Consider the following 27,571-nt stretch of genomic DNA (forward strand, 5'->3'; position numbering starts at 1 on the left):
CAGCTGTGAGCGCTTCGTGTGAATCTCAGGGCCCTGAAGGCCACTAGCACTCGAAAGTTCTTCCCTTCTTCCCACGAATTCTCTGTACTGCATTTTTGTTCTCAGTTTAAAATCAGGGAGACTCTAGTGCGAGTCTTAAAGTTTGAATTCAGAATTTGCTTTGAGTTTGTCACATTCAGAGTTGGCTTTGAATTTATTTCCTTTAAAATTTTATCCTGGCCAGGTATGGTGGCATACACCTATAATCCTTGGGAGGCTGAGGCAGGAGGATTGTGAGTTCAAAGTCAGCCTCAGCAACTTAGCGAGGTCCTGTCTATAAATAAAAATATAAAAAAGGGCTGGGGGTGTGGCTCAGTGGTTGAGTGCCTCTGGGATCAGTCCCTGGTACCAAATAAGTAAATACATAATCCTGCTGGTTGGAAACTCTTTAAGCCATAGGCTAATATAATTGTTTCTTGCCAATATGCTCTGACCATACAGGTTGATTTCTTTTCTGTTGCCTTCTAGTTGCAGGAAGCCAGAGAATTGGAAAAACCAATTCAGTCAAAACCCCAGTCCCCCGTGATTCAAGCTGCAGCAGTATCCCCAAAGTTCAGCCGTTTAAAGCAGAGCCAGGCACAAAGCAAACCAACAACTCCTGAAAAAACAGACCTGCCCAACGGCGAGCAGGCCAGAGGTGGGCCTGGCAAAGAGAATGGAGACGTACCCAGAGAAAGAGGCCCATCACTCTCAGGTATGGCTGAGCCACACGGAGAGAGGGCATCATCCAGTGGCTGGGGACAAGTAAAGGAGGTTCTGCTAACGTAGAGGAAGCCCCTGCGGCAGCTCGTCTGTTTCTGGGCCTGCCCGTCTTTGCTCGCAGGAGCGCAGGCGTGAGGTTCCATGTTACTGCCCCCGGAGCTGTGCGTCAGTCCTAAGTGGTTCCTGGAATGTGTCTGCTGCATCTTCACGCCAGCCTCAGCACAGTGGGCTCAGCTTGGGGCACTGTTTCCACTGGGGGCTTGTCGGGTGACCCGCCCTGAGAGGGTGGGGGCCTCACCTACCCTGCCTCACTTCCTTGCCCAGAGCCTGGTGATTCTGAGCCACTCGGACCTGTGTGGAGCAGCAGGAGCCCTGGGAGGCTGGGTGGGCCTGCAGGCAGGCGGGGAGAGCTGGACAGCTGGGTGGGTAAGCCCAAAGGCAGGCGGGGAGAGTGGACGGCAGAGGCAGGTTGCGTTTTCCTTCCTCTGTTCACCAGATGCATCGCTTGTTTTTGTTGCTTTTTAAACACAAGATTATCCCGCACCTAGTTATAGTCTTAAAGTAAATGAAATAGTAAGCCTGAAATCTTGGATTTGGTTGTCCTGAGATTACTTTTGAATGTTTGTGTCTTCATCCTGGGTTTGTAGGAACCAGACCTCAAGGTCTTATTTTCTCTTAGTGTTTACCTAGTGCTTTGTCAAATAGTTCTTCACTCAGGCTGGTTGTTGTCCACAGTGTCTGACCTTCTCTGTGACTGACCTCTTTTCCTTCTTGGGTCACATGACTACTAATGATGTCTGCTGGTAGTGTCTTCCCCTCTAGAGTGTGCATATTTTGGAGGGGGGTTCCGGGGATTGAACTCAGGGGCGCTCAACCACTGAGCCACATCCCCAGCCCTATTTTGTATTTTATTTAGAGACAGCGTCTCACTGAGTTGCTTAGGGCCGTGTTAATTTGCTGAGGCTGGCTTTGAACTTGCGATCCTCCTGCCTTCAGCCTCCTGAGCCTCTGAGATTACAGGTGTGCACCACTGCTCCCGGCTAGAGTGTGTATATTTGAGCAGCTTTTGTTCCTTTCTAAAAGTTTTCTAGAGTGCTTGGAATGCGCTGGAATAGAATATGTGTCTGCTGGCATGTTGTTCTGTATCCGTTTACTCAAGGAAGGACAGAAGAGAAGTTGCTACAGGAGCTGTGTGTGCTGAGCACTCACTCTTGCTCCCATATATCCTAAGGGAGGCGCTGAAGAACCCCAGCCAGGTCACTGGTTTTGCCTTGATAACTGTCAGGGTGAGGACCAGGGTTTACTGTAATCCTTATCGAACTGTGGTTAATCTACAAATATTAATACTTAAATGCGCTGTGGTAAGCACAGCCGTGCAGCTCTGTGCTGTGTGAAAGTGCTTCCTCTCTGGCTCATTTTACGGCAGCCAAAGTGATCTCAAACGCATGAATTAGATCACAGCTCCACCCCTGCTCAGCGCCCCTCATCGCATCCCCTTCAGAGTGAGGCCCTCGCCCGCCTGCCCCACTGTGTGCCAAGTTCCGTGTGATTGGCCCTCGCTTCTCTGTCCCTTTCTTACATCCTCTTTGCTGCCCAGTGCCTAGGTGCTTTTCTGGTTCCAGAAGGTTCTGCACTTCTCCTGCCAGTACCTTTTGCTTAATGTCCCCTCCTCAGTCCCTCCCCTCTGTTCCTCCAGGCCTCTTGGTTCAGACTGCAGGAGGCTTCCTCATCACCCCTGCGGCTCCCTGTCCTCTCTGTCGCCTCGTCCCTTACTGAAGTGCTGTGGTCACTTGTAGGATGCCGTGTTCAGCACTGTATCACCCACACCTTGGCAGGCCTGGCGCACACTCAGTATGTAGCTTTTTTTTTTTTTTTTTTTTAAAGAGAGAGTGAGAGGAGAGAGAGAGAGAGAGAGAGAGAGAGAGAGTGAGAGGAGAGAGAGAGAGTGAGAGGAGAGAGAGAGAGAGAGAGAGAGAATTTTTTTTTAATATTTATTTTTTTTAGTTCTCGGTGGACACAACATCTTTGTTGGTATGTGGTGCTGAGGATCGAACCCGGGCCACACGCATGCCAGGCGAGCGCGCTACCGCTTGAGCCACATCCCCAGCCCCTAGTATGTAGCTTTTAATCATGGCGAAAAAATGTGAATTCTAGAATTAAGTTTCAGGTTGCTGAATAGGGCAACTTGAAGTTCTAACAAAGATAATGATTTGTGGGTTAATAGATGCTGTGGGTTTTTTATGTCAATCAGTTTTTATTGTGGTAAACATCTGTAACATAAAGCTTATTATTGAAACTACTGTACGTGTAAGTTGATGGTTCTAAATTTGTCATTGCTGGACATTTGTTGGCATACTTGAGGGCTTTTCCCAGGCGCTTGAGAGTCAGACCACAAACCTGTGAAGAGTGGACGGAACAGAGGTGCACAGTGTTTTTTAGAAGCGCTTCCAGTTCTCAGGATGTGGCTGTAAAGGAAGAACAATCCTTTGGAGACTAGTTGAGCAGCCCTAGAAGCCCAGGAGGAAGGACAGCCATGGCAGATGGTGGGGGTGTTGCCCTGGGGAGCTGGTGTCCAGGGGTCCACTCGAGTATACAGCCCTCCTGCAGCCAGTCCCCCCTGGCCACTCACTGCCAGGCCCTGTGCCTGCGGACCCAGCACTCGCCACACTCTCCTGTTGATGAACCAGGACTTCCCACAGCCTTCCCGGGGTCGTTTGCTTCCCCGGGTACCTTGCGTAGGTGGAGCAAAGACTCCAATAGACCTGAGCAGTTTCCCCTTTAGCAGTTAATTTTTTATCCTACATTAATAAATCAGTAGTTAATTTGTCCATTTCAACTGCCCATCCAAGAAGTGGGTCAGATTGCTCTTTGTAAATTCACAAAACGATTTTTGAGTTCAAGACTCCTGCCTGCCCGTGTGAACTTGGGGGCCTGGCCATCTGGACTCCCCTAGGTAGCCGTGCTGTTTACCTCCTCACCACCCTCCTGGTTCCCCAGCTGCTCTTGTCCGTCCTTTAGAAAGCAGCTGTCTGGGGATGGAATCCACACGCCATCCACTCACCCTTGACAGTGTGCGAGTCAGTGCTGCTGGCCGAGCCACAGGCGGGCAGCAATGGCCACAGTCAGTCTCAGGACGTTTTCATCACTCCCCGAAGAAACCCTGTGTCCCTCAGCACTTCCTCTTCCACTTGTCACTCCCAGAATTGGACAGTAGCGCCATACAGACAGTGTGCAGACTTGCCTGTGTGTTTCTGAATTTCTTAGCTCCCCTTTTCTTATTACATCTCATTCTTTAGAGGAAGAACAACCCACCCTTAAGTACTAGAAACAGAGAAGACCTATCTTCCCTCAGCCAATGCAGAGGCCCTGATCAGGCAGCCTCTGTGGGATCATGACTCTTGTTAGTAACTGTGTGACCCTTGGGCCTCAGTTTTCCCATCTTAAAATGGGGATACAGCTAATATTTACAAGTTTGTGAGATTAAATAAGGGTAGGGCCTGGCACTTAGGACTATGTAAGTCTTTTATTCTTTTTTTCTTCTCTCTCCTTGAGAAGAAGTCTCCCTTTGTTGCCTAGGCTAGTCTCAATTCCTGGACTCAAGTGATCCTCCTGCCTCAGCTTCCCAAGTGGTGGGAATACAGTCATATGCCACCATGTCCAGTTTATGATTATCTTTTAAATAAATTTCATCTTAGCCAGGTGCGGTGAAGTATACCTGTAATCCCAGAGGCTTGGGAGGCTGAGGCAGGAGGATTACAATTTCAAAGCCAGCCTCAGCAACTAAATGGCGCCTATGCAACTTAGTGAGACCCTGGGGATGTGGCTCAGTGATTAAGCGCCCCTAGATTCAATCCCTAATACCAAAATAAATAAATACATAAATTCATTTCAGCTTAAAAAATGAGTTGGTTTAAAGAAAAATAGTAAATATTTCAGATGGTAACCAGGTGAGAAGGTGGTGGAGATGATGCGGTAGGATAAAATGAGCCTGGCTCCTTTGCGTGCTCATATGAGATCTTTTGCTGTAGGAATTTTACATTTTGTTGGCCAAAAGAGGAAGAAGTCTCAGGCTGACGCTCAACAAAAGTAGCCAAATGCACCCCACGTCTTTGCACTGGTGCCGACAGTCACTTCACAGGAGTCGGCCGCGTTGGCGTCCCCTCACTGGGCGTCCCCTCACTGTAGTGGACCTGCACCGGCGGTCAGCAGCCATTCTCCTGTCACAGAACCATACTGCTGTGTGGTGGAGGTGGCAGAGGACAGCTTCGCTGCCAGCGTGTTTCCTTCATTATTCTTTCATTTACTAAGTGCTTGGACATTGGACCTGGCTAAGTCCCAGTTTCTAGGAAGCAGGCATGTCACACTTGATGTCCCCATGTGTCCACAGCTGCCCTGAGTCTCCATCTTTCTTCCCCTCCCCATCTTCTCCTGGCACTGTAGCCCGTGATAAAACTGACCTTTCCCTCAGCTTGGCTGTCAGCACCGCGGGTACGGTCTGTTTGGAGACAGTGATGTGCTCCACATGCTTGGGGCAGGGCCAGGACACAAGCCCTCAGCTTGTTGACCAAGATGGGAGTGCCACCCCAGCCCGCCCGCCTGCTCCCTGCCTAGCTGAACAGAGCAGGGAGTGGGAAGGCCTCCTCTCAGATGCCTTCTGGTTTAGTCCTGTTCTTAGCATGTGACCTCTGTCTTTATGGTTCAGCATGTTGCCATTTATTCTGGCAGGGGGAAGGAAAAGGGAAGGACTAGAGGATTCCTTCAGCCGAATCGTCCCCTTTCCTAAAGAGAGGCCTGCTTGGAAGCCAGGATCGTTCCCAAGAACTTACGCTATCTCCTCAGTGGCCAGGACTTGGTCATATGACCATCCTTTCCTGAAAGGAAGGCTGGAAAATATAGTCACATTTCTTTCCAAAATAAGATGAGGACCTGTTGGTTGGGAAGGGTGGGCTTAGGTAACTGGAGTGCTGGCCGCGGGGGTGCCCCTGCTGGCTAGAGAGGGAATGGCACCCAGGGTGTCTCCCACCAGAACCTGTTCAAGGTGACCATCCTGTTTTGCTTGGACACAGTGTGTGAAACACATGGTGCCTAATCAGCAGTGGCAAGGTGGTGACTTCCCCAGGGAACCAGCAGAACCAGTGTTTTTTAAGTGTACTCTCTGCACCTTTCAAGTATTTGAATTGATTTGGTTGTCAAACACTGTCATAGCATGCTTAAAACTTAAACACATGGACTTCTTAGTGTTAATACAGCATCCAGAAGGCCCCTCCCAAGGCCTGCAAGCCAGGTGTGCCCACCAGCCACCACTTGATGGCCCCGGTCTCACTTGCTAGCACCTCTCATAAAAGGAATCGGTGTTTTTGATGCTGCATGGAAGCAAGGTGCCATGTAGAAGCTGCTTTGAGAAGGAGAATACAGATTAAAAAACAGCCTTTATTAAATCATAGTATCAGAGGATGTTGGAACTGGAAAGGAACTTAGTCATGTGTTTACCAAATCATGGTGTAGGGTGAGATGGTTTTAGGTGGTTCACAGGTGAGCAGTTTTTAATAGTTACATGTTTATTTAAACCTGCATTTGGAAAACGTGATTAGTACATCAAACTGTTACTTTGTGGATTTTTTTTTTGCATAAGGTGCGTTAATTTGAAGAGCACTGTTATATGAACCTCAGTGGTGCTTGATGTTGGGCGCAGTGGCACATGCTTGTAATCTGAGCAGCTCAGGAGGCTGAGGCAGGAGGATTGCAAGTTCAAAGCCAGCCTCAGCAAAAGCTAAGCAACTCTGTTACTATCTCTAAATAAGATACAAAATAGGTCTGGAGATGTGGCTCAGTGGTCAAGTGCCTCTAAGTTCAATCCTCTCTACCCTCACATCCAAAAAAAATCTTAAGTGGTGTGAGTGCATGTGGCAAGAACACGGGGTGGCATGAGAGGGACTGAAGTTCAGGGAACGCTAGTCCAATCTTAGTGTGGCTGCGGCTGTGGCCGGGGGTGGGGGTGGGGTTCCCCTGTTTCTTTTCAGTTCTTAGTGCCCCCTGAGAAAGGCGTGGGACATCGGCAGCCCCGCGGTGCGCTCGGCCACTGAGCGTTAATTCTCTTCTGTTGAAGAGAAGACCCTAGCGCCACCCTCCGGGGCCTGGTGGACCAGCACAACTCTCTGAAATGGTAGCTGGACTGAAAATCCTCCTCCAGGCCGATTGTAAAAGGTTGTTTGGGTTTTGTCTGTTTAAGGTGGTGGCCTTTCTCGTCAGTGGGATATTTTGTAAATCAGTAATATTCACTTTTTTCTTTTTTGTGGTGCTGGGGTTTCAGCCAAGGGCCTCGTACATGGCAGGCCAGCGCTGTACCCTGAGCCACATCCCTGCCCTAGTTACGTGGACTTCTAAAAGTCTAGACAAAGTGGTTTGCTTCATAAACTGTTTCCCAAGACTAATTTTCAAAAAAAAAGCTCTTTACCACATTATATTACATTGTGTGCATGTATGAATATTTAACAGGAGACCCCACTCGTTATGTTCAACTACAATGGACCAGTTAAAAAAAATGGGGGTGAAAAGAGGTGCCAAACTTCTTCCACTTAAATAGTTAACATTGTACAGAGTGATTTTTTTACAATTTAGCAAATCCTCAACTCTTGTCTTGAAAATCTCATGCTACATTCTGGGCTTACGTATGTGGACAGCCCAGCAGCAGAAGGTGTGTGACTTACCAAGACTGTCGGGAGCCAAGGTGAAGGCTCTGTTTGGGGGTGGTAGGGAGGCCCTGGGCCGACAGCTGGGACTCAGGAAGGAAGAGCGTACGGGCAGGGGTCTCAGCATTCCGGGAAGCGAAACTTGGAAGCAGAGCAGATGCTGCTGAGGATTTTGGAACTGGAGGGGATGTGTGCCTCGCCATGGTGGGATCAGGCCCTCGGCAGAACTCACTAGCGCCCTTTGCCTGGTGACTTTAGAGGAACATTGCTGTAATCTCCTTTCTCCCTTCCTTTTTTTTCTCTGGAAACACCCTCACCTGTGCCTGTGTGTTTGGGCGTGTGTAGGGACTGACGATGGAGCCCAGGAGGTGGTAAAGGACATCTTAGAAGATGTAGTCACCTCTGCTGTGAAAGGTAAGAACCAAGGAGCACCCGCCCTTCCTAGCACCTCATTCCTCCTGGAGGTCTGCGGGCCAGTGCTTCAGGGTGGTGGTTGCTCTTCCCTGTCCAGAAAACTCGCGGAGCTCTGGGAACGCTAGCCGCCCACCGCCCGCCCTCCTGCCTCTCACATGGGGTTCTCCGTGGCTTGGTCTCCGTGGAGTAGCTTGGTTCTGCTCACACTTGCACAGGGTTCAGAGAACGCCATCTGATCGTGCTAGAGTCCCTGCTCCCCTGGACACGCAGAACAGCACTCCCTGTGCCTACTAAGCCAGGTGCCCAGGCTCTTCTGGCCGGGGGTTGTGAGCCCACAATCCCTGTCCTTTGCTGCTAAATTTTCTTAGATAGAATCGATGTGTCCAGGGTACAGCCCACATGTCAGTGGGTACCGAGTGTGCCATGTTGTTAGGTTCCCTTCAGCATTCTCTGTCTCGGGTCCGGTTTCAGTGGTGTTACCTGTGCATAATTCAGAATGACAGGTTTTTGTTTTGTTTTTTGCCCCAAATCTCAGGTTTACTGATATGTGTTGACTTGATTGCAATGACAATAAACCACTAGTTGGGTAAGAAATAAAAACATTTTAGTGAGTTGCAATCAGCATTTTTGTAAGTGAAAGGAAAAAAAAATAGAGTAGAGATGGTGTGAGTACACCCCAGGTAGTGATGCTGAGTATTGTTTCATGTACTGTGTTTTGGTTATTTATGTGCATATATCTGCATTGGGACTCAGTTTTAAAAATTAGTGTCCTGTTTTTACTTATTTATTTAGCAGTGCTGGGCGCAGTGGCACATGCAACCCAGGGCTCCATACATGCTAAGCAAGTGCTGTACCCCAGAGCCACACCCCATGCTTTGGTCATGATTTGGAATCCACTTGTCTAAGCCCTATCCTTTTATTAAATTAGGGTGCCACAAAGCTATTTATAGATTCCATATTCATTTAACTCCTTGTGGAAATATCTTTAAAATAGCACAGTTTTATTTCATACCCTTAAGTTTGTTTCTGGGTGTGCACAGGAAGTCATCATGTAATCAGGATTTGTTCTCATTCATTGCTATATCCCCAACCCATGCCACAGCCCATCTCACCCAATAGGCACATGATAAATATTTGTTGAATGAATATATGCTTGGAAAACAGTTACTGAAGACTTGCTCATTAAGTTCTTTAGTGTTTCTCATATGTATAAAAAGCCAAATGATTCATTCCTCTTAGTTTCATTGTTCTGCTATTCACCAGATGTACTTTCCTTGAGTAAATGATGAAATCTTTTAAAAATTCTTTCTGATTTCATATGGCTGCCAGGAAGTTTAGGCCTGTGTTTTTCTTTGTAAGGCTTTCTTCTCTGATTCCTGTATTAATAGTCTTTTTAAAAAAATCTTTGCTTTTGGGGCTGGGGTTGTGGCTCAGTGGGGGAGCACTTGTCTGGCATGTGTGAGGCACTGGGTTTGATTCTCAGCACCACATAAAAATCAATGAAGGTCCACCAATGACTGATGAAATATTTTTTTAAAAAATCTTTGCTTTTTATATTTAGCTCTTTCTAGTCTTTTTCAGAAGTGGGCAGGGTGGGCACAATTTCAGAGGCTCCACCGGTGGGTTGTGACACTGAGCCAGTGCATCACGCGTTGCTGTGGCCCTGGCGGTGAGGCTGTGGAGGACAGACTGGCACACCTCCCGGGCCCAGTGCCCTGCCATCATAGCTAGCAGGAGAGGCACAGGACAAACGCAGCAGCTGAGGGAGTATGTATCTGGTGTAGGCAGCCTTTTGGGGTACCAGCTGATTGGCAATGACTTTTGCACTTGTCTTTTAAGAAGCAGCAGAAAAGCATGGTCTGACAGACCCCGACAGGGTCCTGGGTGAACTGGAGTGCCAGGAATGTGCCATCCCCCCTGCAGTTGATGAAAACTCACAGACCAATGGCATAGCAGATGACAGACAGTCCTTGTCGTCAGCGGATAACCTGGTACGTTGGCTGTCAATCTGTTCAGAGGTTCCCGTTTTGTCCGTTTGTTTGTTCATTAGTTATTTAAAAGGGCAACTGTTGCCCCTGAGCTCAAGCCATCTTCCTGCCTCCGTCTGCTGCAGACTGAGACTGTAGGTACACGCTCCCCTGCCCAGTTTGCATGTCCATTTTCAGTCTTTTTTTTTTTTTTTTTGTGAAAGAAGCAAGCAGCTGGGCGCCATGATGCACACCTGTGATCCCAGTGACCCTGGAGGCTGAGGCAGGAGGCTTGCAAGTTCAAAGCCAGCCTCAGCAACCTAGTGAGACTTTGTCTCAAAACAGAAAGAACAAGGAAAGGCTGGGGATGTAGCTCAGTGGTAGAGCACCCCTGGTTTAATCAATCCCCAGTACCCCTGCCATGCTTGCACACACACACACACACACACACACACACACACACGTACGTAAAATAAGCAAGCTCTACTCAGTTATTAGTCTGATACTCTTCTTATTTGCAGGTTCAGTTCTTGGGATGTGTTAATGTTTGTTGTTTATGACATTGTTCTTAAACTTTTTTACTCACACTTTTAAGACCTTAAATTTCCTGCCATTTTTCTTTCTTTCTTTTTTTTAAATATTTATTTTTAAGTTTTAGGTGGACACAATATCTTTTTTTAATTTTCGTTTTTTATCTTTATTTTATTTATTTATTTTTTGTATGTGGTGCCGAGGATCGAACCCAGTGCCTCACACATGCGAGGCAAGTGCTCAACCACTGAGCTACAGCCCCGGCCCACAATATCTTTATTTTACATTTATGTGGTGCCAAGGATCGAACCCAGTGCCTCGTGCATGCTAGGCAAGCACTCTACCACTGAGTCACAACCCCAGCCCTCCTGCCATTTTTCTTCTTTCTCAAAATAATATACATTTGTTGTAGGGAAAAAAAGAAAATACAGAGAAGAATATAGTTCCTTCTGTTTTTTCCTCTCTGTGTTAGAAGGACTGGGCAAGTCAGTATCCTTCTAGACTTTTCTCCCTCTTGCATTTTATTTTCCTGCTTAAAGAGAATGATATAGTATACATGCTATTTTTAAAACATTTTTTATTTTTTAGTTACAGGTGAACACAATACCTTTATTTCATTTTTATGTGGTGCTGAGCATCGAGCCCAGTGCCTCACACGTGCTAAGCAAGCACTGTACCTCTGAGCTACAGCCCAGCCCTGTGCTATTTTTTGATCTGCTTTTGTTTCCTTTTTTGATGCTGGAATCAAACCCAGCGCCTCCTTCTTGCTAGGCTTGTCCTCGACCACAAAATGCTATCTGGTAACTTGCTAAAAACTTAAAGTATGTTTTGAAGGTCCTTTCAGGCCCCTAGATGTGTCTACCACATTACCATTACTTTTAAATAGCTTCATTTTCCCCTTAAAAATCGTGTATGTAAACATCCAGAACAGGAAGTGATATGCTATGAGCTTTTCTGTTCTTTGCACTATTGTTTCTCAATTGTTTTCGTAATTGCACCCTTCCTGCCCCTAGGAACCTTCTTAGATATTTCTCCTAATCATTATCCCCCACTATGAAATTTTGATGCAGTCAGTAAGTTGGATGCCTGTGTGTACTGTACATTTTCACCCTCTCCCCAAGACCAATCTTTCCCCTTGGAGTGTATCATTTCCCATGAATGCCCTCAAGGACACACATAAATCCCACACAGGACCTCGTGTCTGGTACACTAGCTTGACTTGCTTTGTTCTCTCAGCTCTCCATCATGGACGTCTTTCTGTATCAGTACACAGAGGTCTACCTGAGTTTTGTCCAAGAGGCCAAGAAGCAGTGGATCTCATTAAATTTTTTAATGGCCATGTAAAGTCTATATGGATAGTAGGTTGTTAGAGTATTTAAGTTTCACCATAGATAGAACAGTTCATAATAAACATCCTTATAGGTAAATCTTGTGCATATCCATATGTCTTTTTTAAGGATAAATTGCTATAGTATATGTCTGGGTTAAGAACAGGAAACTTTGGGGCTGGAGGTATAGTTCAGTGGTAGAGCACTTGTCTGCCATGTGCAAGGCCCTGTGTATGATCTCTAGCACCACAAAAATGAATGAATGAGTGAGTAAAATAAAGAATAAATGAGGGGCTGGGGTTGTGGCTCAGCGGTAGAGTGCTCGCCTACCACATGCGAGGCACTGGGTTCGATCCTCAGCATCACTTACAAATGAATAAATAAAATAAAGGTGTTGTGTCCAACTACAACTAAATAAAATAAAGAGAATAAATAAAAGAAAGTTAGAAACCTCTTTGTGTGTATGTGGTATTGAGGATGAAACCCAGGGCTTCACGCATGCTTGGCAAATGCTCTACCACTGACCACATCCCCAGCTCAAGAGATAGGAACTAAGGCTTTTGATACTTACCACCAAATTAGTCTTCTGGGAAGATACTACTCAAATCCCTACTTATCCATACCCATTTTCTCATTCTTTTATTAAAACCGAGCTATAACATTTGTTCACTTCTTTACTGGTTTGATAGGAGAAAAATCCTGCCTTGATATTGGTAGTAAAGTTGTTTAGGTTCATTTGTCATTTGCATTTCTTGGTAAATTTGCATATTTGTGTTTTGATTTGTTTTGGTTTTGAATGCTTTGCATTTGAGAGGAGTGTTTGCATATTTCCTTAAAGAAATTTGAAGAGCTTTTATATGTGAAGGATACTAATCCTTATTATGTATGTCTACTTTTAATTTGTAAATGTAGCTTACTCTTTTTGATAGTTTGTTAAAATGCCATATGATTTTTCTTTTTATCTTGCAACACTATTAGAAAACTTTTCTCACCCAAGCTAATATAATTGACTATATTTTAGATTTTTTGATAAACTTTTGATCACTTCTTTTTAACCATCCATGTCAACTTTTCGAAGGATAAGAAACAAGGTTTAGAGCTGCTCCGATGACTCCCCCAGCACCTATTTTGCCATATTTTAACCTCCCCTAATACCCCTTCACCTCCCTTTTGAATAATATAGGAGTTTAAATTTTCATGCGACAGTTTCGTTCTCCCTTTCTTTTCTTGATTCCACCTTAGGAGGCAGATGTGCAAGGGCACCACGTGGCCGCCAGGTTCTCTCACATCCTGCAGAAGGACGCCTTCTTGGTGTTTCGCTCCCTGTGCAAGCTGTCCATGAAGCCCCTTGGGGAAGGCCCCCCAGACCCCAAGTAAGTGCACAGCAGTTGTCCATGTTGGTGCCTGGGGTCCAGGAGCGCAGGCTCTGTGCCTGTCCTTCCCGGCTTCCCACAAGTCCATGGCTCTGCAGCTCTTCAGGCCCTGCTGCCCTGCCCTCCTTTCCTGTTGAATCGTCTGTCTCCACTGACCAAGATTCTGCCTAGTTTTTTTTTTTTTTCTTGGTTTTTATCTTTAAAACAATCAGTATATGGGGCTGAGGTCGTGGCTCAGAAGTGGAGCGCTCGCTTGGCATGTATGGGGCACTGGTTCGACCCTCAGCACCACATGGAAATAAAGGCACTGCGTCCACCTGCAACTAAAAATGAATATTGAAAACCCAATCAGTATATAGAAGATACACCTTCTTTTTAACTTACTAATAGATTGTGGGGGAGCGCGTACTGGAAATTGAACCTAGGAGTGCTTTGCCACTGAGCTGAGTCCCCAGTCCCTTTTTTTTTGAGACAGGGTCTCACCAAGGTGCTAAGGCTGGTTTTGAACAGAATCTTCCTGCCTCAGCCTCCTGAATTGCCATTATTACAGATCACAGATGTGTACCACACCTGGCCTAATTTAATCTTCTGATGGGGATATGGAGGAACAGAGTGCTTGTAGAATATGTGCCCTGCCCTGTTTGGAAACTTGTGTTTCATGGATAAAGATTTAAGCACCAGATTCAACCCAGGGAAGCCAAATGCTTCTCTGTAGTGGATACACAAGCCTCAGGGCGTGCCTGCTGTGAGGTGAAGGGTGCAGAGGCTGGCCAGAGAGAGCTCCTCCATAGGAGCGGCGGACTAGGCTCAATTCCCAGGACCCCCGCTCTAATCTATCAGCAAGTAAAAAAAGAAGGTACATCTTCTATATACCAACTATTTTTAAGTTACAAACCAAGAATCAGCCTGCAGGATTGATTAAGTGAAATGAGATGGATGTTGCCCTGAGCACAGGCCCTTGCACTTTATAGTCACTGTTATTACTGCCGTTATTAGTACTGCTCATTAATAATCCTCAGTTCTTTTATTATGAATGCTGCTGGCTGGGTGTTGTGGCACATGCCTGTAATCCCAGCAGCTGGGGAGGCTGAGGCAGGAGGATTGCAAATTCAAAGCCAGCCTCAGTAAAAGTGAGGCTTAAAGCAACTCAGTGATACCCCGTCTCTAAATAAAATACAAAATAGGGCTGGGGATGTGGCTCAGTGGTCAAGTGCCCGGAGTTCAATCCCTGGTACCAAAACAAAACGAAAGAATGCTTCTAGGGGCTGGGGCTCGGTGGTAGAGCGCTGGCCTACCATGTGTCAGGCACTGGGTTCGGTCCCCAGCACATAAAAATAAATAAATGAAGGTATTGGGTCCATTATAACTTAAAAAAAAATATTAAAATAGAATGCTGCTGGTATGGTGACAAGTGTTAGGAACATTTCTTACCATAACATTCTTACCATATTTTTCCATTTCTTACCATCCCTGATCTCAGGGGAGGGGTGGAAGGAGGCTTGTGAGGCTGGTGGAGAGAACAGCACCCTCCTGGGTGAAGAGAGTGGAGGGTGGGCGAGGGCTCTACCTCTCACAGATGATGCGAGGTACTGACTGCGGCTCGTCAGCTGCAGAGCTGGCTCTCCAGACGCACTAGTCACTCACTTTGCTCCTGTTCCTCTGCCTGTTCTCTGTTAGGAGACAAAACAATAGGAATTGGCCGCTTTTGTTCCCAAAGGGCCTGCAGGTGCCAGGAGCCCCCACCTCTGCCCTGTGCCCTCTGCTCTCTGCCCTCTGCCCTGTGCCCTCTGCCCTCCCTCTCCTGACGTTCAGGTGCAGTGGCTAACTTAACCCGCAGCCTCACAAGGTCCTGCGCACAGTGGAGGAGCAGGCAGGGCCTCCCAGGGGACACCTGGAACAGTTCCTCTTCTAGAGCTGTCGTTGTTTTCCACTCTCTTTGCCAGATCCCACGAGCTGCGGTCCAAGGTGGTCTCCCTGCAGCTGCTCTTGTCCGTGTTGCAGAACGCCGGTCCCGTCTTCAGGACACACGAGATGTTCATCAATGCGATCAAGCAGTATCTCTGTGTGGCCTTGTCCAAAAACGGCGTCTCTTCAGTGCCTGATGTCTTTGAGCTCTCTCTCGCCATTTTTCTTACTCTTCTTTCAAACTTTAAAATGCACTTGAAAATGCAGATAGAGGTACGGACTCCAAGTTCATTTTTTCTTACTTGATGACATTTGTGCCAGATGAGAAACCCACCAGCACTAAAGTTACACAGTCTATTTGCTGGCACTCGGGAGAGGAATTTTTGAATCAGTGAGAGAATATCTTTCACTCATAACAGTTCTGCCCCCAAGTCTTGTGCACCATCCATTTTGATCAGAGGTTTAAGGTGTGTGGCTTGTGTGCTGGGCTCAGTCCCTCCATCTGTTTGTTCTGTGGATCATTTGAAATAATTTGAATGAGTTGCCAAATTGAGAAATCATATTTTACACAAAAATCCACATTTCTGGTTTCTCTCAAAAAATCAGGAACACAGATGGTCCTGGGTTTGCATGTGGCAGTTCTGGGCAGGAGCCTAGCATTGGCCGCTTCCCGACAGGGCCTGGCCCTGTGAGCTGCCCCCTGGTCAGGCCAGGGTTCCCAGGCTCTTGAGCAGGAAGTGTGTGCCTCTTGTCTCTGTGCAGGCCACCTTCCGTACAGGATCAGGGTGTTTGACTCCTAACCCAGACTGTTAATTAGCATCCTCCTTTGTCTCCATGTTGTTTAGGTTTTTTTCAAAGAGATTTTCCTGAACATTCTAGAAACATCCACAAGTTCTTTTGAGCACAGGTGGATGGTCATTCAGACCCTGACGAGGATCTGTGCAGGTACGCTCCCCGCGGCGTCTTCCTTCAGAGCACTCAGAGCCACTTCCAGGGCTTCCATCTGCCAAAGCCAGACCAAGACCGTGACCCGCGCTGCGGAGCTTTAAGAGGTGCTGGGAGGGTCGTTCCCTGAAAGGCCACTTTGGCCTGATGAGAGCCCACTTGCTTCTCTTTTAAAGAATGACTGCCTCAGTCCATTTTCTTTTTCTTTTTTCTTTTTTTTTTTTTAAATGCGGTAACTTTTTTTTATAGCTTTATTTTATTCATTTATTTTTATGTGGTGTGGAGGATTGAACCCAGGCCCTCACACGGGTTAGGCAAGTGCTCTACCGCTGAGCCCCAGCCCCAGCTCAGGCCATTTTCCCAAGACTTTCTGGTATTGACACTACAAGTCCTGTGTCCCAGAAACCCCCTAATCCCGGCACACTGGGACACCTGGCCAGCCGTGACTGGGTGTGAGGTAAATTTGGAATGCCTTACGCCACGCAGTTAGGTATGGGACTTCAAACTAAGCATCGCACTTGTCGGCCATCTAACCTAACTGCGCTCCATAGTGACTCTAGGGGCATGGGTAGGGCAGTTATAGGTAGGGCAGTTATTAGCCCCTTCCTTTTTTGTTTCTGCCCTGCTGGGGGTCGAATCCAAGGCCTCCGTGTTCTAGGCAGGTACTGAACCACTTCCTGAGCCCCATTAGCCCTGCTTTTTTTTGTGGGAGACTGAACCCGGGGGCATTTTACCACTGAGCCACATCTCCTGCCCTTTTTGTTTTTTATTTTGAGACAGGACTTGCTAAATTGCTTAGGGCCTTGTTAAATTGTTGAAGCAGGCCTCCTTCCTCAGCCTCCCGAGTCACTGGGATTACAGGCATGTGCCATCATGCCTGGCGTAGCTCCTTTTCTGAAGAGGAAATTCAACCTTGGATTGCTGGGACCAACTGCTGAGGTTTTGGTTAGCATAGAGGCAGGTCGGAAACCACCCCATCCCAGTACTTCTGCTGTGTCTTTCCTGAATGAGGCTTAGCCACCTGATCAGTTCTCGGAAAATTTTTTGGCAAAGAAGTCTTGTTTAAACAATAAGAAAGTATAACTTCTATTTGTCTTTGATCACAATTCTGATACTCGTATGTTATTTTCCAAGATGCCCAGTGTGTTGTGGATATTTATGTCAACTATGACTGTGACCTAAATGCTGCTAACATTTTCGAGCGTCTAGTGAATGATTTATCCAAAATTGCTCAGGGAAGAAGTGGCCATGAGTTGGGAATGACACCTCTGCAGGTAAGATACATTCTCTCATTTCACGCAACATTTACTGAGCACCACCACACACCAGGCACTGGCGGAGAGTGAGGGGACGAGGAGATGGGGGGACATGGCGTGAACAGCACGGAGCTCACATGAGCACGCACACAGCTCCTGCTGTCGTGAGGTTACTGCAAGGAGGGCAGTCAGCCAGAGGGGACAGGCACTGCAGAGAGCAATACGCAGGACCATCGAGAAGAAGCACTGGACATGGGGGGTTGGGATAAGTGAAGGGGTCATCAAGTGGTGTCCCTGAGAAGGTGACACTGACCTGAGACCCCCAGTCACCTTCCAGCAGTAGTGTGGAGAGCAGGACCCCAGCCTCTGTATGGGAGAGGAGACTGCCTGTTGATAGGAAGTTGCCATCGAGGAAAGAGGGGTCCTGAGAGCCCCTGATCAGGGGGTTCACAGGGTCTTTGCACCCTGGAATGGGGCACAGGATTCTGGCTTTTTTCTTGAATAAGGTCATACTTTTTATCAGACTGACAGATCTGTGCTGCCTCTAATGTGGTTATGAATCTAAAATGTGCCTTTTTTAAAAAAAAGATAATCTATAACCTGTAATTTTTTATTTAAAAAGTACTACTTATTTTTAAAAATCAGTGTTTTCGGGGGGTGGGGCTGGGGTTGTGGCTCAGTGGTAGAGTGCTCACCTAGCATGTGCGAGCCCTGAGTTCGATCCTTGGCACCACATATAAATAAATGAATTAAATAAAGATATTGTGTCCATCTAAGAAATAAATATTTTTTTTAAAAAATCGGTGTTTTCATTGTAGTGTGAACCTTAAAGTAGAACACATCTGCAAGTTTTTAGGGGATAAATTCTTTTCAAAATAACTCCCTTGCTGCATAATTCCAGGTTTTTTTCTCTCTTTTCAGGGTTATGGTTTAAGACCCTGTTATTTAAAGTTTTCAGGTTTTTCTTTTAATTCCACAAGCAATGAATGAGAATTTTCTTATTTTTTTTCAAATATATTTTAGTTGTAGATGGACACAATACCTCAATTTATTTATTTTCATATGGTGCTAAGGGCTGAATCCTGTGCCTCACATGTGTTAGGTGAGCGCTCTACCACTGAGCCCCAGCTCTAGCCCTGAGAACTTTCTTTTCTTTTTTAAAGATTTTTTCTTTTAGTTGTTGGTAGACCTTTATTATTTATTTATATGCGGTGCTGAGAATCAAACCCAGTGCCTCATACGTGCCAAGCAAGTGCACTACTGCTGAGCCCCAGCCCCAGCCACTCCCACCCCCCAGAACTCTCTCTTAAACTTTGTTGACCTTAGGACAGCGCGCAGCTGGTGTTGTACTGGGATGTTCGCAATGAACACCTGAGGAGAGGCCAGGTGCTGATGTGACTTAACATTTATTGTACCCTGTTGCCTTTCCCTGGGTTTCATCCTTCAGTACTGATAGCACTGATTCTCTGATCTGTGAGCCCCCGGACGCCTGTTCTTGGCTTACCTGCACCTCTATGCTGTGTCACTTTTGTTCTGTAGGAGCTGAGTCTGAGGAAAAAAGGCCTGGAGTGCCTTGTGTCCATTCTCAAGTGCATGGTGGAGTGGAGCAAGGACCTGTACGTGAATCCCAACCACCAGGCCAGCCTCGGTGAGAGCCCCCGCCTGCCTCCTCCCACAGGGTCGGGTCGGTGGTCCTGGAACCAGGCACACACTCTGCAGCTCACACCCGTGGTGTTTTAAAAGTTTTGCTGTTTCATGGGACTGGAGTGTTGGAGGAGCAGTGTGACGCTTTTGTTCCTCTTTGCTGGTAGCTTCCCTTTCCTCAGTGATTCCAGGTCCTTTATGACATGCCAGGTTCTCCTGTGAGTGTGTCTGTCTCTGTGACTTTCTATTCTGTTGACTTGTTCGTTCTCGCACAGACGCCACGCTTTCTAAATTGTCCGAGCTGTGTCAGTCTGGATGCCTGGGGGAGCGGGGCCTGTTCTGCTCTCTATTCACTGTTCACATCCTCTTACTTTTTTGTGTGAAGTTTTGAATTTGTTCTTCAGGTTCCATGAAAAACGTTTCTGATGGTCTAAGGTCCGTGCTGTGATCCTAGAGCAGAGATTGTTCGACGTGGGCTGGGGGACCCTGCCCAGTACTTGTGGGGCCATGGCAGTACCCCACCTGCTCACCTGGTGTCCTCTGTTTCTACGTCACTGCAGGTCAGGAGAGGCTCACAGATCAGGAAATGGGGGATGGCAAAGGCCTGGACATGGCCAGAAGGAGCAGTGTGACGTCCATGGAGTCCACAGTGTCCTCTGGGACCCAGACAACTGTTCAGGATGACCCGGAGCAGTTCGAGGTCATCAAGCAACAGAAGGAAATCATCGAACATGGCATCGAGCTGTGAGTGTGGCTGCCACTCTGGCAACCCCCTTTAGCCTTGTCACCACCACCTAAATCACACCAGGCTTCCTGGTGACCTCACTCCCGCTAAGTCCCCTGAGCCACACCATGGGCTCTTGGTCCTCAGTCACCTCCATCTGTTTCACCACCGAGCCCTCCTTGGAATGCTGGGCTCTTTGACCCCTCAGATGAGGCAGAGTTCCCCCTCAGAGAGGCCTCGGGACCACACCTTCTAAATAAGCCCTGAGGCCTCCTTTGTGTCTTTCAGACTCGCCACTTTGCACTGACACAAACCTCACTCTTTAGTGCAAGGCCAGGTAAAAAGTTAGTTTACATTAGCAAGCTTTGCCTTCCTTTAACAGGAAACATAAAGTAACGGTACCTAGATTATATATTTCTTTTTTTTTTTTTTTTTTTTTTTTAAAGAGAGAGTGAGAGAGGAGGGAGAGAGAGAGAGAGAGAGAGAATTTTTAATATTTATTTTTTAGTTCTCGGCGGACACAACATCTTTGTTGGTATGTGGTGCTGAGGATCGAACCCGGGCCGCACGCATGCCAGGCGAGCGCGCTACCGCTTGAGCCACATCCCCAGCCCTAGATTATATATTTCTTAAGGAAAGGAAAATCAAAAATAAAAGAAGAACAAAGAAAAGGAAATCCTAAAGTGGACAGTCTGCGTTATTGCGGTGAATCTCAGGGAGGGATCCAGCCTCCTTCTGTCTGTCTGCTTTACCACCCGAGGCACATGATTGTCATCTTCAGGGTTGCCTCATGGATAGGGATGACTGCTGGAGCACTAGACTTCACACATACATTCCAGAGAGGAAGAAGGGAGGAAGGGCCAAAGGAGCGGCCTTGGTCAGCTTCATTTAAGGAGACTTCCCAGAAGTACTGACACCATTTCTGCTTCTATCTGGCTTGAACTTCCATGTTCCATGTCTAGGGAGCCAGGGAGATGCAGGTTTTCTTCCACTGAACAGCTAGAGTCCTGTTACTGGTGAAGAAGGGGAGAGTGGTGGTGGGGTGACAGCCATCAGACTCTGTTGTCGCTCAGTCAGAAGCGAAGTTGGAGTTTGGAAAAGCTACTGGGACGCACAGGACCTTGCTAACTTATATATGATGGCTTGTTCATGGTGATGTGTGTAATTACCCCAGGTACCAGCTCTGTCTGTGCTCTGGGTTTTGAAATAAGCCTCCTGTGTCCCATCTCTTCTTGAAACAGCTTCAACAAGAAACCCAAGAGGGGCATCCAGTTTCTCCAGGAGCAGGGCATGCTGGGAACGACGGTGGAAGACATCGCCCAGTTCCTGCATCAGGAGGAGCGCCTGGATTCTGTGAGTCTGGGGCTGTGCGCTTGCAGGAGTTTCTGCTTTGTGCTTCTGCACCCTCCTAGCCGGAACCTCAGGACGAGCTGACGCTGCCTGTGGTCCACTGGGCCCACTTTCCACCAGTGTCACACATGTTCCTCATCACAGCCGTGAGAGGAAACGAGCCGCCCAGCAGGCGGTGGCTTATTTGGTGGAACTGTCAGAAATGTCCCTTAGCTGGCCCCATCTGCCCCTGCCCCTCTCGTGAGGCAGCCCAGTGAGGGCTCCCCGCACTGTTGAGTCTCTTGCCCGTCCTCCTCGTCCTCCCTCCACAGCAGCAGTCCGGGTCTGGAAGCAGGAGGCAGTTCAGCCTGTTGTGGACATTGAGGCCCTGGTCCCGGGGCAGTGTCCTCTGCTGTGGGTTCTTATTTGAAGTGAGTGAGTGTGTTCTGCGTGTTTCAGACCCAGGTGGGCGATTTTCTGGGAGACGGCACGAGGTTCAACAAGGAGGTGATGTACGCCTACGTGGACCAGCTGGACTTCTGTGAGAAGGAGTTCGTCTCTGCCCTGCGGACGTTCCTGGAAGGTTTCCGCCTCCCTGGGGAAGCCCAGAAGATTGACCGGCTGATGGAGAAGTTTGCTGCTAGATACATAGAGTGCAACCAGGGGTGAGCCCCCCCTCCAGCCTGGCGCCTCAGCTTTTTGCCTCAGGACACGAGTCTTGATCTGCTTGGGGTGTGGGTTTAATCTTTCTAAATCTGTGCCAAGCAACTAAGGTTTCTGTTCACTGCGGACCTGGCTTTGTGCTCAGGGATTGTCTCACAGCAGCCTTGTTCATGTCCCCATTCTGTTGACAAGGAGATTGGGGAACAGGGGGGTTAAGTAACTCACCTGAGATGACACAGCTAAAGCCCAGGCTATTAACTACTTCAGACAGGGTCTCACTAAATTGTTGAGGTCGGCCTCGAACTTGTGGTCATCCTGCCTCCTGAACTGGCCACCCTAGTTTTTTTGTTTTTTGTTTTTTGTTTTTTTGTTTTTTTGTTTTTTTTGCTTATCAATTAAATCTTTTTTTTTTTTACTTATTTATTTTTTTATTGGTTGTTACCACCCTAGTTTAAAAAGTATAATTTTGTGAGTTGAGAGGAGGTAATTGGGTGCTTCTTTTCTAATCAAGAATAGCTCCCTGATTTAATGTATGGACTAGATCTGAAGGTTTTGGGTTTGTTTGGTTGCTTACTGATCAATAAGCTATAGAAATGACTGAGTAACTTCAACCCCCACAAGTATGTGATTGCATCTTGAGTTCTTTTTGGTGGGTGGCTGTCTTGCATGCCCTGCACCTGGTCAGTGGCAAGCCTGGGTGGCCTCCCTGTTTTATAGATGAGCTACCTGTCAAAAACTAACCAGCTAGTAAGCAGCTGGGCTGAGCCTGGGTGTGTCCTGACTCAGAGGTGCGTGCTCTTGCCACCACTCCTGGAGTGGATGTCTGAACACACTGGATTACGTGAGGATGATGGGGAATCATTCAGTGGGAACATTCTGATAATAATTTTGCCTCTCAATTCCATTTTCATATTAATTGGTCCCCTCCTCTGAGTGTGTGGCCAGCTGTCCTCAGGAGTTGACCTGAGCAGCAAAGGTGGCATCTGGTTCCCTCTAGATGTCACACCCTGTATGGGCCTGGAAGCCGTGCTCTGTGAGCCCTGCTCCGAGTATGTCCCTAGTTGTGTCTCATTGTGTACCCTTGGCGCCCCTCCTTTTCCTATTGAGGCAGTTAGGACAGACCAGTTTGTTGGCCACGTGTTATAGGAGGCTACACATCAACTTCTTTGTGTCTTATTGTGTAAGGCAAAAAAAGGCATGGCCCAGGGTGTTCTGCAAAGGTTTTTTTCTTTTTTTTTTTAATTTGCGCCAGGCATGGTGGCCCTGTGATCCCAGTGGCTGAGGAGGCTGAGGCAGGAAGATTGAGAGTTCACAGCCAGCCTCAGCAACTTAGCAAGGCCCTAAGCAACTTAGTGAGACCCTGTCTCAGAACAAAAAATAAAAAGGGCTGGGAGGGGCTGGGGTCATAGCTCAGTGGTAGAACGCTTGCCTAGCATATGTGAGGCACTGGGTTCGATCTTCTCAACACTACATAAAAATAAATAGATACAAGTATTGTGTGCATCTACAACTAAAATTTAAAAAGCGGGGGTCTCGAAACATTCTCAGAGACTTCCCAGGTTCAATCCCCAGAACCAAAAACAACAATAATAATAATAAAATAACATTGAAGCAACTTTCTTCAAAGAAGCCTAGACTCTAACTAAGACATATCCTTAGTTAGCTGTTTCCATGCTCGGTGATGGTGAAAGCATGGCTACTGTCACACACTAGGCTCCAGGTGGAGCACGGGCCGCCTCCAGTGAGCACTGTGCCTTCCAGAAGCATCTGTGCCACTGTCCTTTACATGAGGCTCTTTCCTTGCAGGCAGACTCTGTTTGCTAGTGCCGACACGGCGTACGTCCTGGCCTACTCCATCATCATGCTCACAACAGACTTGCACAGCCCTCAGGTACTCGCTCTAGGGCCCGGGTTCTGTGGCAGATAAGGAGGAGGTTTGGGCTAACGAATTTTGGGGGGAGGGACTTTGTATTATTTGGGGGCAACTGAATATTTTTTAAATGGTCTTTATATTCTTTAAAATTTCAGGTAAAAAATAAAATGACAAAAGAACAGTATATTAAAATGAATCGGGGTATTAATGATAGTAAAGATCTACCAGAAGAATATCTATCCAGCATCTACGAAGAGATAGAAGGCAAGAAAATTGCAATGAAAGAAACAAAAGAGCACACCATGGCAACCAAATCCACCAAGCAGAGTAAGGTCCAATGGCAACAGGGCCCCTAGTCTAGCTCTGCGGGGTGTCAGGGGTGTGGTTAATTAGGTTGGTGGTGAATTAATTTGCATATTAAGTATCTGAGTAGGAAGTGTGATTAATTATTATAATTATGATTATGTTGGTTCTTTCATAATATCACTATCTTGCTAAGTTTTGATTAGGAACAAAAGGGAATTTAAAATAAGTAATCAGGGAACTTAATTACCTTCCAAAAACATATTACTTAAAACTCAGCTTTAATTTCAGTGGTGATTGTGCCATACTTGATTAGAATTTGATTAATCAGGGACCTGTGAAGCTGTCAGTTTCTCTGAGTGGCAGTGGAGTTCAGAGTGGGGAGTGCAGGGTGGAGAGTGCAGGCCTTGGACCTGTGCTGCTGGATCAAGTCCTAGTTATGGCTGGCTGGTGTCTGTGTAGGAGGGATTCTTGAACTCCATAGACATTCAGCAGAGAATGGGGTCTTTGGTTAATTAGTGGTGTCTATGTGACCTTGAGAAAGTCTCCCAACTTCTCTGGCTTGTTTTTTCCCAACTGTAAAGTGGTGATAATATCCATTAGGCCCATGAGACGGAGCGATTGCTATGCACCTTTTAAGTGGCTCCTGGCATGGGCAGTCCCCAGCCAGCTGCCGCTCACGCTCAGGTTTCTTCGCAGATGTGGCCAGTGAGAAGCAGCGGCGGCTGCTCTATAACTTGGAGATGGAGCAGATGGCTAAAACGGCCAAAGCGCTGATGGAGGCCGTGAGCCACGCCAAAGCCCCCTTCACCAGCGCCACACACTTGGACCACGTCCGGCCCATGTTCAAAGTGAGTGTTCTGAGGGGTTAGGCGAGTCTGGCTAGACCCAGTGCTGGACTTGTCCAGCTGGAAGGTGACCTGCAGGACCCCAGTGTTAAGGAGATGGCAGGAGGAAAGGCCCAGTTGGGGTGCTTCTTATCTGAGCAGGAACTAACACAACTCTCTCGCATTGTCCTTTGGTGATGCTGGGAAAGCTCCAGCACCATACTGGACTCTGCCATCAGACCATCTGGCTTTGAGTTCTGGCTTTGTCACTTTGTCACTGTATTGCCTTGGCCAGTTGACTCCCCCTCCCCGTTCATCATCTGTAAAATGGGGACATATAGGATTGCTGTGAGGGCAGCCAGGGAGGGGGTTGAATGAATTAATGAATAGTTATTTGGGCTGTAGAGGAAAGGACAGTGTTATTGGGACATCTCACCTCAGTGGCCTCAGTTTATCAGATGAGTTTAGGTGAAAGAAAAAGACAGTAGATGAAATCTGTATGTTAAATATATCTTTAAAAGATACATGTTCTGCCTACATAGCACATAATTTTTTATAAGTTTTTATAAAAACTGTTACTGTCCTGTTAGGTAATTAATTCTGGACTTCCATGACCTTATTTCTAAGGAATTCATTTGAAAGTTGGAGAAAAAAGTAAAGTCTAGATAATTTGAAGTGGGAGCCTTTCAGTAAACTCAGTTTATAGTCCATATGTCTCTTGCAGGTTTTATTTTGCACCATTGGTAATGGCTGGCTGGTGTCTGCGTGAGGAGGGATTCTTGAACTCCATAGACATTCAGCAGGGAATGGGGTCTTTGGTTAATTAGTGGTGTCTGCCATATACCCAGGAGGGGCAGTGGTGCTTGTCCTTCCTTTTGAATCGAGTGTTCAGTAACTAGCAAGCCTGTAGTGATAGGAGGGACTGCCTTACCTTGGGAGGGGGATAGATTGAAATCTAAATAGCAGTGAACCTGACACCCCGGATCTCCCCCAACCTACAACATGTCCTGCAAGAACACTTCCCACGCTGACATTCTGGCCATTATTGAAACCTGCCTTCTCTGGTAGCTGGTGTGGACGCCGCTGCTGGCAGCCTACAGCATTGGACTGCAGAACTGTGACGACACTGAAGTGGCCTCCCTGTGTTTGGAAGGCATCCGCTGTGCCATCCGAATTGCCTGCATCTTTGGGATGCAGGTGAGTGAAGTGTGTGTGCGCTCTGTTCCTGTAGAGTCATCAAAAGCCAGACACTGTCGGAAACTTCTCGGTGAGCCAGCATCTTAGCACACTGCTGGCTTCTTCCCGTTGCTCTGTGTTGACCACAACCCCATCAGGGGAGGATGCTGGAGATTTAGATCAAAGCCTTTTTTTTTTTTTCCTTCAGTGCTGAGGATTGAACTCAGGCACTCTGCCACTGAGTCGCATCCCCAGCCCTATTTTAAATTGTATTTAGAGACAGGGTCTCACTGAGTTGCTTAGCACCCTGCTTTTACTGAGGCTGGATTTGAACTCACGATCCTCCTGCCTCAGCCTCCCAAGCTATTGGGATTACAGGGTGTGCCACCACACCCAGCCTAGATCGAAACTTTTTTTAACCATGAATAGGACCCAGGCTACTTGATGCCTGACTTACTGCCTTGGTTCTTAAAATACGTTTATTCTGAGGGGTGTAGCTAAATGGTAGAATGCATTGCCAGTATGCATTTGACCTTGGGTTCAGGCCCCAACACCTCCTGCAAAATTGCTTTTTCCTCTTAAAATCCATTTTTATTATAATTTCCCATTTTTTTCTCTGGCAAAACATAGTTGAATGCAAAGTGAATGTCTGTAAATCTTTTTGGAATCTTAAAAAGTTCAGTGAATAGATGAAATACAATTCTAAAGCTGTTATGGAAGTTGTCATAGAAGGTTGTCAGTCCTTTGCATTACTTTCTAAGTCAGTAATAGTTTTACCCATTTGTTTGAAACAAACAAATAAAACCCAGTCTTCTATTCCTCTTCATTTTACAGTTAGGTTTTTTATTGGGCCAGGCTTTGGAGTCAGTCATGGTTTCAAACCCAGCTCTGGTGCTTCTCTGGCCCTGTGCCCTGGCCCAGCTAACTTGTAAGACATTGCTCATATCCTTACTCGTACACTTGAGAAAATGAACTGCCTCACAGGATTGTTGTAGATACTAGAATTTATATATTGGCTCTTGGCCTTCAACAAATCTTGGAACACAGGACAGGTCAACGTGCTTGAGGTCAGGTGGATTGAGCTAGTTCTCAGGCATGTGGCAGTGCCCAGGGAGCCTCAGGGGTGTCCAGTAGCAGGACACCAGCACGGCTGGTGTGCTGATGTGCAGAAGGCCTGCTGTGTGCCTGTGGACATTCCTTCAGCCCAGCCCCGCAGACGGGAAGGTGGCTGCACTGGGCTGGACTCGGGTTCTCCTGGGTTTCTTGCAGCTGGAACGAGATGCCTACGTTCAGGCCCTGGCTCGCTTCTCCCTGCTGACGGCCAGCTCCAGCATCACAGAGATGAAGCAAAAAAACATCGACACTATAAAGACACTTATTACAGTGGCTCACACAGACGGCAACTACCTCGGGAACTCTTGGCACGAGGTGGGTCTTTTGCCTTTCCCAGGGTTGCTTCCTCCGGGTCTGTTCCATTTTTTCCTGAGAGCAAGCCCAACTTCCTCATGAATCTGAAAGATAGCCAGGAAGACGGTTAACAATGCCCTCTTACACTTAACGCAGGGAAGAATGAGCAACTAGGGTGCAATGCCAAGAAGTGGTGAGTGCTCAGGAGACCTTTACATAGGACCAGGGGGTGGTGATGGGAGCGGGGTCAGGAGAGCCAGGAAGCTCTCTCCGGGGCTGATCTGGGAATCCACGGGGTAGGCACTTCATGTAAGGAATGGCAGGAGTAAAGGCCCTGGGTGGGACCAGCGGTGGCAAGGTAAAGAGTCCTGTGCAGGCCAGGGAGGCTGGTGTGTTGTGGATGGTGCGGCAGCGGATGGGGTGGGGGCGGGGCAGACTACGTGGACGGGTGGAATCCTCTGCTCCACTCAGATTGT

At 47.3% G+C, this 27,571-nt stretch overlaps 1 protein-coding gene across 2 annotated transcripts in view; it reads left to right on the forward strand.

Moving 5' to 3' along the window:
* ARFGEF2 (ARF guanine nucleotide exchange factor 2) overlaps positions 1 to 27,571 on the forward strand; it is an 89,200-nt gene that overhangs the window by 24,333 nt on the left and 37,296 nt on the right. Inside the window, exons 6-21 of one of the 2 annotated variants that reach the window (XM_081289291.1) lie at positions 508 to 733; positions 7,776 to 7,844; positions 9,687 to 9,835; positions 12,913 to 13,043; positions 14,987 to 15,221; positions 15,794 to 15,893; positions 17,028 to 17,167; positions 18,689 to 18,797; positions 19,354 to 19,537; positions 20,759 to 20,870; positions 21,306 to 21,511; positions 23,316 to 23,400; positions 23,538 to 23,709; positions 24,385 to 24,536; positions 25,581 to 25,709; positions 26,958 to 27,116. In XM_081289291.1, the coding sequence (XP_081145417.1) occupies positions 508 to 733; positions 7,776 to 7,844; positions 9,687 to 9,835; positions 12,913 to 13,043; positions 14,987 to 15,221; positions 15,794 to 15,893; positions 17,028 to 17,167; positions 18,689 to 18,797; positions 19,354 to 19,537; positions 20,759 to 20,870; positions 21,306 to 21,511; positions 23,316 to 23,400; positions 23,538 to 23,709; positions 24,385 to 24,536; positions 25,581 to 25,709; positions 26,958 to 27,116 (2,358 nt within the window). Of the gene's footprint in view, positions 1 to 507; positions 734 to 7,775; positions 7,845 to 9,683; positions 9,836 to 12,912; positions 13,044 to 14,986; positions 15,222 to 15,793; positions 15,894 to 17,027; positions 17,168 to 18,688; positions 18,798 to 19,353; positions 19,538 to 20,758; positions 20,871 to 21,305; positions 21,512 to 23,315; positions 23,401 to 23,537; positions 23,710 to 24,384; positions 24,537 to 25,580; positions 25,710 to 26,957; positions 27,117 to 27,571 lie in introns of both variants that reach the window. The other variant, XM_081289292.1, reaches the window with a different exon arrangement.

The sequence above is a fragment of the Spermophilus citellus genome (genome assembly GCF_964194105.1).
Source record: "Spermophilus citellus genome assembly, chromosome: 4".
In the NCBI taxonomy this organism is placed as follows: domain Eukaryota; kingdom Metazoa; phylum Chordata; class Mammalia; order Rodentia; family Sciuridae; genus Spermophilus; species Spermophilus citellus.